This window comes from Theropithecus gelada, chromosome 9 (genome assembly GCF_003255815.1).
Source record: "Theropithecus gelada isolate Dixy chromosome 9, Tgel_1.0, whole genome shotgun sequence".
NCBI lineage: Eukaryota > Metazoa > Chordata > Mammalia > Primates > Cercopithecidae > Theropithecus > Theropithecus gelada.
The window spans coordinates 35,148,507-35,160,291 of record NC_037677.1 but is presented as its reverse complement, the minus strand read 5'-3'; the positions used below and the strand labels follow the sequence as shown (position 1 = coordinate 35,160,291).

At 41.0% G+C, this 11,785-nt stretch overlaps 1 protein-coding gene across 9 annotated transcripts in view; it reads right to left on the bottom strand.

Annotated features, from left to right (window-relative positions):
* Nucleotides 1-872: 872 nt before the first annotated feature.
* FAM107B (family with sequence similarity 107 member B) overlaps nucleotides 873-11,785 on the bottom strand; it is a 260,743-nt gene continuing 249,830 nt past the window's right edge. For 8 of the 9 annotated variants that reach the window (XM_025396283.1, XM_025396288.1, XM_025396285.1 and 5 more), the window contains 2 exons: nucleotides 4,207-4,357; nucleotides 875-3,640 (listed from right to left, as the gene is read on the bottom strand). In XM_025396283.1, coding sequence (XP_025252068.1) covers nucleotides 3,524-3,640; nucleotides 4,207-4,357 — 268 coding nt within the window. In that variant the 3' untranslated portion in view covers nucleotides 875-3,523. Of the gene's footprint in view, nucleotides 3,641-4,206; nucleotides 4,358-11,785 lie in introns of all 9 variants that reach the window. The other variant, XM_025396287.1, reaches the window with a different exon arrangement.

Sequence of the window (11,785 nt, the reverse complement as noted above, 5' to 3'; positions counted from 1 at the left end):
ACACACACACACACACACACACACACACACACACACACACACACACACGCCGGGGGCGGGGGCGGGGGGGAGGGTGGGGAGAGAGAGAGAAGAGAAAGAGAGAGATTGGGGAAGTGGTCAAATGCATTGACAGCCTTAACACAGTCACCTGGGCAAACTGCCTAGTTATTCCAAGGATGCAGCTACTCCTCAATTGATTTTTGGATCTATCTTCTGTACTGGCTTTAGAGTTCATGGTACAACCTTAGAGATAGTAAATTTTTACTCTCCTGAGTAGATACAATATTTTAAAACAGTCCAAAGACACTAGAAGTTGGATGATCAAACTGAGTAATTTGTAGTTGAAAAATAAAGGCATACTTATAAAGAGACTTGAACCTCCGAAGTATTTTCACCAGTAGTATAATGCGATCAGGTGTATACCTTTCCAAAGTAACTTCTTTGAGGAATAACATTAATATAGTTGAATAAGCAAAAAAAAACCCCTCATAATCACACTTCAGACATGCCATATGTACTGGGTTCAAACGCACTAAACAAAGGCCCTTCCCAAAACCTGTCTCCCACTGTCCTCCAAGCTATCTAAAATACAGAATACTTTGAGCTGAGGACTGACGGCTGCTGCTGAAGGCCATAGGGTCTACCGCAATGTGTAATTTACAGTGCCATAAATACCTGAGATGACTCTGTTTGATATGATAAACTGTCAGCTCGACTGCCACAAGGCAATAGGACATAAGTGATTTGGGGGTAAGGTTGTCAATGAGGACCAGTCATCAAAAGGGAGACCCTGGAACCAACTCTCACCTTTGAACTGAACCCAACCCCGTTCTGTTCCAGATGCCCACTTTAAACAGATCAGACAAACATGGTTGCATGGTCCAAGCATGTGGTGATTTTTATTAAGAATAACTTTGGTTCTAAGAATTCCACCCTCAATTCTTTAATACTTTCCGTTAAAAACAATTATACAAGAGCAAATACAAAAAATATTAAATTATGAAAACCAATCCATTAAGGCTCCCTTTATATATATTATGTACACTCAAACAAGTCAAGATTTTTCAGAGTAGAAGAATAAAGTCAACTGTTATAGCTTAGAAAGCAACACTGCTACTATGAGACTATAAAACATTGAACTAGTTTAAGAAACCCACGCTGTGGAAAAATGGAGCCATTTTTGTCAAAAAGTGGCTCAAAGCACAAAACTGCTCGGATGTTCAAGAGTCTTAGGGGTTTGGGCTGCATGGTATTAAGGGGAGAGAGGAGACTGACAGCCTGTTTGAATCAGGCTTGTAAGCCCAGGTCATCTGACAACTTCAAAGAGCTTCTCTGCCTATACATTCCACCGTTTAGCATAAAACACCACTTTACGCTATTTACAAGTCTCCTTTTGGCCAGATTTTGTACTACTTATTACCAATAATTCTGCAGATTTGAGTGAGATTAGGAAGGAAATGCTTTCTTAATTAACTTTTTTTCCCCCCCAGTGAAGAATGAATTCTAGTTAAGCTCTAGGAACAGAATTGGGCCTTCTAAAGGAGCCTATCAGGGCCCTTGTGAATACGATCAAGTGGCAGAATTGCTTCGAGAATACAGATTTCAAGATCTGACATCTAGTTAGATAACAAGATAGGAACCAGTCCCGAATCTTCATTTTGCAAACAGCATCACTAGTCCACAGACACAAAGAAAGAATTCCAGTCAATGTGCAATCAGAAATGGGCTTTTCCAGATCATCAGTCACCACACTTTCTTCTCTCAAAAGGAAGAACGATGGAAAAAAATAGTTACCATTCCATTCTTCAAAACCAAATTACTGTAGAGCAACAATTCTTCTTAAGCATTTCTCATTTTATTCAAATAATACTTGCTGATGAGATAGATAATCCATTTCAGGTATAATCAACTAACATGTTTCTCTAACTAGCAGTATATTATCATTGCATTTACTTTTGTTCCCATTCAGATTGAATATGGGCCTAATTGTCAACTGCTAACACTAAAGCATTCCCATAGAAAGCTAATTTCTACTATGCTAATTAAGGATTCAAAAGCTCTGGATCCAGCTTTCTATGAGTCTTCAAAGAAAGTATGAGAAGTCTCTACAATGCAGAAATGACTGGCTGAACTGTCTCTATGGAGAGCATACTAAATCCTCAAAAATTCTTCCATATCACCCAGGCAAAAGGTACCGATGCCCACACCAGCAGCTTAAAACTAATTTTGCATGAGAATGCTGCTGCTGTCTATAACTCGGCCGCTCTCTGAGGAGCGTGGTGCTAGCTAGAATGAGGGCACTCAGCAGCCGCTCCCTTCCCGTCAGCTGTTCCTGAGAGATGCAATATAGTAGTCATCGACATCATCCTTATCAACAGCATCATCACTCAAACAGTGGTGAAAGTCTTTCTTCATAAGAAAAAACAAAGATAAAGAAATATATGAGCATTAATCAGAAATTTTCAAAGCTTGGATTCTAATGACACTCATTATCATTAGACATTCAAATGCTATACATCTCATGAAGCCTCCTTAAGAGCAATCTACACTGACTTCACATTAGAATGCCTAGTGAAATCCTCACTGCCCAGCCGGTCATGGGAACCTTCCCCACACTCCTCTTGGAGAAATGAAAAGATGTGCGGGCTTCTACTTGTGATACTGAAGCTGGGTTATATGGACTAGTTCCACTCTCTAAAGGACTGGAAGGTTATTCCATCTAAAAGAACTAGATCAGCAAGACATTTAAAAACAAAACTGAACAAAAATCCTCCTAGTAATCAAAGCAATTAACGAACGGACAGGATGTACCTTCTTGGAACTGGAATGTCACTATGTAGCCTACTATTACACAGAGAACCAAAAGGAATGAAAATAAAATCAAGATGGGTGTTTACAGGCTTTTAAACCTTCTCACCCTATTTCTAAATTTAGTGCCAACAAGGGTGGTGGCTGTGCTCGACATTCACGTTCCTTCTCTGGTGTTAACTGCAACATGGGTGAAAGTATAAATTAGACAAGAAAATTCTGGGTCCTCAAAATAAAATTTACAGTGGGTGAACAGATGAAATGCATTTCTATGTGATCTCAATTATCTAACAGATAACAAAAAGAGGAATTAAAAGTATTTTTTTTTTAGCTTTTAAAAGAAGAAAGGCTCTGGGTCCCACTAAACTTGGAATGGAAGAAAAACCAAGTCGTGCAACTCTCAAGAACTGATTCCAGTGTCCTCTTCCTTTTTCCTGTTCTCACTTTTCTGCTTGTTGGTTCTGTTAAAGTCTCTGAACACAGGTCCATCATTCCAACTTATGTGCGGGGCACTGCCCTTCATTTGGCGAATAGGAACTGCAACCGTCACAGGCAAGGCATCCACCCAGATCGCAGGAAAATCACACCAAATCCTACTGCAAGTCAAAATTCTCTGCTGGCTGGAACATTCTCCAGGGGCTTGTGCCCTGAGATTGAGGAGGCACCCACAGACAGCTCTGCGGGGTGACACACGAGGTCTTGCTGCAGCCTCGGCCTAGGACTCCTGGGCTTGGGCGACTTCTTGGCCTGTTCTCCTGAGATTGCCTTTCACCTTCACGAACTCGGGGGCATTTTCTTGCTCTTCTTGCAATTTCTGCTTCTCAAGTTCAAGCTAAATGACATTCAGAAAAGGAAAAATTATTTACAAACCAAGCAGCCTTTCAAAATACTCCTCTCTCTTTGCAAAGTCCCTGACAACTTTACTTCCCCATGGAAGGAAGTCTCTCCTGGTCTCCCACTTTAAAAAAAATGGATGGATGGAGTCTGGGTAACTGTGCACAGAAACAGAAGCTACTTCGTTGTCACTGCAAATAGGACCACGAGATGACAAGAATTGAAAAGACAGGGCTAAGGAAACACATCCTGAGGTCAGCGCGCAGCTGCTCTGGAGTCTTCGTGAGGGTGAATTTCACTAAATGACCCCAGCACCCTGTGTGAATTCAGTGCCATGTCCCTGTTTTGCTTTTGCCTCTGGAATCTGTTTTAGGTCCTCAGTAGGATTCTTGTCCCCGCCTTGAACATATCTGACCCCATTTGCTGACATTTGTCTCCAATATTTCTTTCATAGTATAAATGTATACACTGACATGTCTGGTAAATCCTGCCTGCTCCAGCACTCCAACATTCCTCAAGATAAAAAAAAAAAAAAAAAGACAGCTTCCAGTCAATCCCCCTTACCTGCTCCAGCTTCTGCTGCCGTTTTAATAGCTCTATTTCCAAGTCAGATTTCTTCTTCTGTGCTTCTTCTTCCTTCTGCTTTATTACTTGGTCTCGTTTTCTTTTTTCCATCACCTTCTGCAATTCTGGTTTGTTCTGAGGAGCAAGACCCCTGCAAAAAAAGTATTAATAAAAATTTTTAAAAAGTTCATCTAATGGCTACATCGTTTTATGAACAGAAATATAACTTACAATATCAACCATGGAAAAGAGGTCTACAGAATTAGCATGATACCTACTAAGCTACAATAGGCAACATGGTGATCTAAGAAATTCACCAGCATGAAAGAAAGGCAACAGGAGATCTCCAGAGAGTACATAAAATCCATTCATTCAATAAAAATGTATTGGCCACCTGCCGTGTGCAAGACGGTAGGCTACGCAAAGAAGGGCAGTGAGGGTGGGGGTGCTCGTACAATGACTGTGATGGGTGCCCGTGACGGAGACGGAGATGCTCAGGAAATCAGCGGGCTCTGCACGGAGAGAAGGCCTCCCAAAACCTAGCCCCTGATTTTTTTTTTTTTTTTTTTTTGTCTGAGACAGAGTCTTGCTCTGTCGCCCAGGCTAGAGTGCAGTGGCACACGATCTAGGCTCAATGCAACCTCCGCCTCCTAGGTTCAAGCAATTCTCCTGTCTCAGCTTCTGGAGTAGCTGGGATTACAGGTGTGCACCATCACGCCCAGCTAACTTTTGTATTTTTAGTAGAGACGGGGTTTCACCATGTTGGTCAGGTTGGTCTCGAACTCCTGACCTCGGGATCCATTCACCTTGGCCTCCCAACGTGCTGGGATTACAGGTGTGAGCCACCGTGCCTGGCCTCTGGCCCCTGATCTTATGCACTAAATGCAGCCTCAAGACCAGCTAGCACAGAAATTTAGACAGTAAAATGGCCCTCGAAACCTTCCCACTCTCCATTTTTCAGATCTGAAAGGGGGTTCTTGTACATCTAAAGGCACGTCCAAGGTTATATCACTACTGAAGGATATGGCCGTGCAGAATCTTAATCCCCTAACTCTCAGTCCAGTGCTCCTCCACTGAAACCCTTTCAGATGTGTGGTTGATTCTTTACAATGAAAGCAAGTCAGCCTTCAGGGAAGGTCTACATTTCTGAGAGATAAATTAGGCAGCCATCTCTCCAAATGGGGAGAAACAAGCCAAACAGGTCATGAACTAGCCACCCTCCATCTGAAATATTTGAGAGAAGTCAAGGGAAAGACATGTCTTAGCATTTTCTCCAGTGCGATCTCTGTCTAACTGTCAGCTTAAGATTTGCCTTTTCTATTTCCTTAGGATTTCTCCTATGGCTTTCCAGAATGCTGGATCATCCAGCCCACCTTTCTTCTTATTGTCTTCCTTAGTCACTTATCTTAGCCAGTCTCTGCCAACTCATTAAGTAATCTCAACTTGATGTTAAAATTTACCAAGACAATTTAAAATAAAAATAGGACCAACCACCGAACAGGAAAAGCACTATCAATTTCAGGCAGCACAGGGTGTAGGTAACAGTGCACACACACTCATGCTATGCACACAGGCACGTAGCAGAATAGTAATTCATGCTTTTCTGAACTGTAGGCAACGAACACTGCTGACTCTGTCCTGGACTCCAGGATAGGCCTGAGCACTTCCCACACACCTCCTGGTCTGGCTGCTGGTGACTGCTAATCTGTAGACCAGGGACAAGGTTGTTCTTTAAACAACTCCTATCAACTACCGTGACTCACCAACTAGGACTCATCTGAGCAAATGTTAAATAACAATTTCCAATATATGTGCTCTGACCAGAGAAACTCAACAGCACACTCACCTTGATCCCTTTCAAGTCCACACAATCACATCTGTAAACCAATCCTCAACTGCATACTTCCTCGTTCATCTAGAATTTCTAAAAATTCTGGCATCTCTCCTATGTAGATGCTTTTAAAAATCACAATAAAAACTTAATTCAAAGTTGTTCTTTAGAGTAAAAATCAGTATATTCCATCTTTTTTTTTTTTTTTTTCTGAGACAGGGTCTCTCTGTTGCCCAGGCTGGAGTGCAGTAGCATGATCTCAGCTCACTGAAACCTCCGCCTCCTGAGCTCCAGCGATCCTCCCACCTCAGCCTCCTGAGCAGCTGGGGCCACAGGCACATGCCATCACGCCCGGTATTTTTTTGTTTTTTTGTTTTTTTTTTTCTTTTTGAGACGGAGTTTTGCTCCTGTCACCCAGGCTGGAGTGCAATGGCACAATCTCGGCTCACTGCAACCCCCTCTTCCCAGGTTCAAGCGATTCTACTCCCTAAGCCTCCCGAGGAGCTGGGATTACAGGTGCCCACAGCCACGCCCAGATAATTTTTTGTATTTTTGGGAGAGATGGGGTTTCACCACGTTGGCCAGGCTGGTCTCGAACTCCTGAGCTCAAGTCATCTACCTGCCTTGGCCTCCCAAAGTGGTGGGATTACAGGCATAAGCAACCACACCCAGCTAGTATAGTCCATCCTTAATGACAGAGGACACACAGTCAAAGTAATATGTATCTCCAATTTCCCAATTTTTATTAGCAGAACTTTCCGTTAAAAAAAATCTGGCCAAATTTCCAGTGAAACAAAAGAGGCAGGTGACTTTTGTGCTTTAATTATGGTTTGCTTCATACTTATCAAGACTGAACAACAGGGTAAAAAATATGGACAGATTAAATCTTTAATCAGCACAATATAAGTTGCTTAAGAGTACTCTGTTCAAAATAAAGGTGTTATTAACCACAGGAAAAGGTGTTTTTAAGTAATCTGAATAAAGATTTACTCAGTTTCATGACTACTAAAAAGTCTTGATATAACACTATAGACAGAATTAAGGGATTTAAATTTTAGGATTAAGAATTTAGCTATCTGAATAATTTAAATTTCAAACATTTTTCTTTCCCTACATTTCACTGGCAAAATGAACTTCAACTATTATTAAATTCTCCTGGATTATGCAAAAGCTGCTGAACATTTGATGTATGACACAATTGGCTGACACTCTATTGCAACCTATGAATGGGTTTAACTATTACACAGTATTCATTTGCCTTTCAAAGATTTTACACAATAGTGACAGTAAGATAAAATATGTAGTAACAAAAAATTCAGGAAAATGGTGCTTATATGATAAATATTCTCTACTTACAGCAGTCAAGAAGTCATACAAATTTAGTTAAAATTTTATCACAGTGGATTACTTAACTTTCTGTGCTGAATGGAAAAAGTCAAGCATTGCCCATATAAGTCTCTAAGTCTAAATGGAGCAGAGATAGTGTCGACAGACAGAAATGAGTTTCTCCAACTTTCATAGTTAACTACAATACCATCCCTGGCATTAGAATAGTTGGTTCTCTTTAATCAATTCTGACATATACAGCTAACAAGTACTTTCAACCCCTTTATGACAGTATCACCCAAAAGCAACAGTAATTTCCAAGTTGGCTTCTTGGTCAGGTAGCTACCTGCGACTACTAAAGTGGGCAAAGCCAATTTTAAAAATTATAAAATTAGTAAGTGCTCTTTGCAGAAAAAGAAAGGTAATATACCCATATGTTAAATAAAAAAGCAAAAGCACATCCAAACCCTCTCCTTTAAACAAATCAGAGGAGCTCCACTCCACTGCAAATGTTCTGTGTGAACAGTGGCCCCAAAATTATACAAAGTAGAGGCCCTGTACCCATCAACCCCCACCCATTCCTGCATCCAGAGAGAACTGTTACCGACAGTTTGGTCTTTGTTCCTCCACACTTTCTATACCCATATAAACATGCCACAATTCTGCCACATCCCTATTGACAGACATCTATTTGGTTTCCAATTGTTCACCATTAAAAACAACGAGGCACTGAGCCTCTGTGGACATTTATAGCTGCAAGCTTCTACAAGTAGTTCTGTTGGCTAGATTCATAGAAGCGGAATTGCTGGCTAAGCACCTGCACATTGCATATTTTGATGAGCACTGCCAAAGTGCCCTACAAAAAGGCTGCAATGATTTATATTCCCACCACCAGAGTATGAAACAACTTTGAAAGGTACATTTCACATAAACCACTAAATACATTCAAGGGCAGATAGGGTGAGTCCACATTCACTCCACATCTACCTGAACTTTGTACCTATGTATTAATAACTGAAGTCATTCCGTTACCTGGGAGAGCATTCAGCCAGAGGAAAGGTCTGGGGCTCAGACCATCACAGAACAATGCCTGCCCACTTAGCCAAACATCTCCTGGCCTCATTATTTTTCTTGGGGTACAGGGAAAAGCTGACTTGAATTTCAGCCCTTGTTCTTTTTTTTCGAGGGGGCAGACTCTCGCTCTGTTGCCCATGCTGGAGTGTAGTGACATGACCTCGGCTCACTGCAACCTCTGCTTTCTGGGTTCAAGCTATTCTCCTGCCTCAGCCTCCTGAGTAGCTGGGACTACAGGTGCGTGCCACCACGCCAAGCTAATATTTTTGTATTTTTAGTAGAGATGGGGTTTTGCCACATTGGCCAGGCTGGTCTCAAACTCCTCACCTCAGGTGATCCGCCCACCTGGGCCTCCCAGAGTGCTGGAATTACAGGCGTGAGCCACTGCGCCAGGCCTGAATTTCAGCCCTTGTTCTTTAATCTTGTAATCTTCCGGTTTGGCCTGCCTCATTTACATTTCTGGTTCAGTCATTTTTACCTGCATGGATTCGAACACAAATACTTGTATCCTTTATCTCTAGAACTGCCTCTGTCTTTTTCCATGCTGTACAGCAGCAAGTATTTATTGAGGAACTATTCATCTAGAAAAGCATGCCAAAAGAATGTCAGCTAAAAACCAGGAACGAGAAGCCACTGACTTCCAAATATACAAGCCAAAGAACCAATTTTAGGGATATGTTTAAGTAACTGACCTATTTATTCCAAAAAGTAATTTTTGTAGAGTACAGAATCTCTCTCTCTAAATAGTATCAGAAATATTCTTTTTTTTTTTTTTTTAAAGACAGAGTCTTGCTCTGTTGCCCAGGCTGGAGTGCAGTGGCACCATCTCGGTTCACTGCAAGCTCCGCCTCCCGGGTTCACGCCATTCTCCTGCCTCAGCCTCCTGAGTAGCTGGGACTACAGGCGCCCGCCACCACGTCCAGATAATCTTTTGTATTTTTTAGTAGAGATGGGGTTTCACTGTGTTAGCCAAGATAGTCTTGATCTCCTGACCTCGTGATCCGCTCACTTCGCCCTCCCAAAGTGCTGGGATTATAGGCGTGAGCCACCGTGCCTGGCCCTTCTTAATTGTTTTTTAAGGATCCCTTTAATAGTGATCTTTTAACAAAAAAAAAAAAAAAAAAAAAAAAAAGCCTTTTGAAAGCTGCCTTTTTATACCACTGAGAACACCTATGGAAACTGAGAACTTGATGCAGGGTTTTAACAGTCAGACCTAGAGGCTTCAAGACTTTAACCTGAAACTAAGCTGGGTCCTAAAGACGGTAAATAGAAGAGTAGGATTATACACTAGAAAGAGCATAGGTTTCACAGTTAGAAGACCTGTGGGTGCTTGTTCTCTAAAGCAGTGACTTGGCCTTTAACATATAATCTCTAAAATGTAACTGGAAAAACTGTCTGAATTGCTATAGAGCTTTGAGCTAAATTTGTAGCTATGCGTAGCAAAGGTATAGTCTCCACATAAACTTGTTTTTATTTCCAAACACTATTTCAAAAAACTATTATGTGATCTTGAGATGATTCCTTAAACCAGTTACCCTGAGATTACTCACATGAGTGAGGGTAATCTAAAGATAACGCACACTGGGTTATTAGAAAGAGCACCGGATGAGACAAAATGTAGGAAGACTTGTTATAAACTGCAGAAAAGCAAACAGATTTTCATTACAACACCATGCAATAATCAAGACTGGTTATTCCTTAACCAAACATACATCATATTGATGGGACGTATCCTATAGTTCGGCACTAAAATTTAGAAATAAAAACCCCAGTCTCTAAAAAGTATACAAAATAAAAGATGAATAAAAGGAAAGAAATGAGAAATTCTCAGTCTAAAACCAGTGTATTTCTAACAAGTTTGCTATGACCTTGAAAACTCTTAAGAGATAAGATGACATACATTCATTTGATTTTGAAGTCTGTCTTTTCTTTTTCTTTTTCTTCTTCTTTTTTAAATATATTTCCAACCAGACCAAAATCCGTCAAAGAAATGGGAGAAAAAGCAATAGGAATTCCAGATGTTGCCACATAGGAAGTGGAAGATAGATGTGACTAAGTGATCACTTACTAAGTTAAGCATTTTCATACAAGCTATTCTTTAAGTTTTTTTGTTTGTTTGTTTTTAGAGACAGAGTCTTGCTCTGTCACCCAGGCTGGAATGCAGTGGCACAATTTCGGCTCACTGCAACCTCCACCTCCCATGTTCAAACAATTCTCCTGCCTCAGCCTCTTGAGTAGTTGGGATTGCATGTGGCACCATGCCCAGCTAATTTTTGTATTTTTACTAGAGACAGGGTTTCACCAGATTGGCCAGGCTGGTATTGAACTCCTGACCTCAGGGGATCCACCCGCCTTGGCTTCCCAAAGCGGTGGGATTACAGGCGTGAGCCACGGTGCCCAGCCTACTTTAATTTTTATAAGAAACACATTATTATCTTCCACTTTACAGATGAAGAAACAGATCTCAAGAGGAGATACCTTGGCCAAGATCATAAGACAGGTAAAGTGAAGTCCTACCATTTCTCTCTGACCTCGAAGCCCACGTCCTCTCTACACCATAGTACTTTAGGGAAACCCAGCATTGTCTCAGATCAGTTGAGCTGGGCAAACAAGGAGAAGAAAGAACAGGCCAAAGACAGCATGGAAGAAGCTCTGTCTCTAAAAAACGTGGAAATAGACTCAACTGCACAAATCTGTAGGTTTTACAGCAATATGACCCAAACTACTAAATACATTTCTGCAGAATAATTTACAGCCTATAATTTAGAGAACACTTACTCTGCAAACGTTTGTTTTACTCTGACCTTTATTCTGAGTTGGAGCCCTTTCATAGGTTTTTCTAGAAGAAAAAGTTTGAGCTAAAATGTTTCTTAGAGAACAGCTAAGTCCCCTACCTTACACTTTATAGATAAGGGAACTGAGGCCAAACAGGTGAAGATAATCTGAAAATCTATGAGTGACAACTGCTATTCTGTTTCAGAGCCTACTAAACTGACGATCTTTCCACCAAAATGAAGACATGATTTCCCAGGCAGGACAGGATGGCTTCCAAATTCTGTGGTCTATTTTAGGAACTTGATAGTCTCATTTTGCTTTGGCTGTAATAATACCAAATTCATATCTTCTTCCTTCTATTGTGTGACAAAGGCAGATGGAAGCTAAAATCTTCTTTGCATTCAATTTAATATACATTAATCCAACAGCTTCCTAGTAATAATGCTGGGGATAAAACTGGAGTAAGCCACATTCCCACACTCTAGAGGGAGAAATGTTATTTACAAATACTTCCTGGGATAGATAGGAGTCATTAGTTCTACTGGAGTGTAGTCAGGAAAGAGAATTGCCACA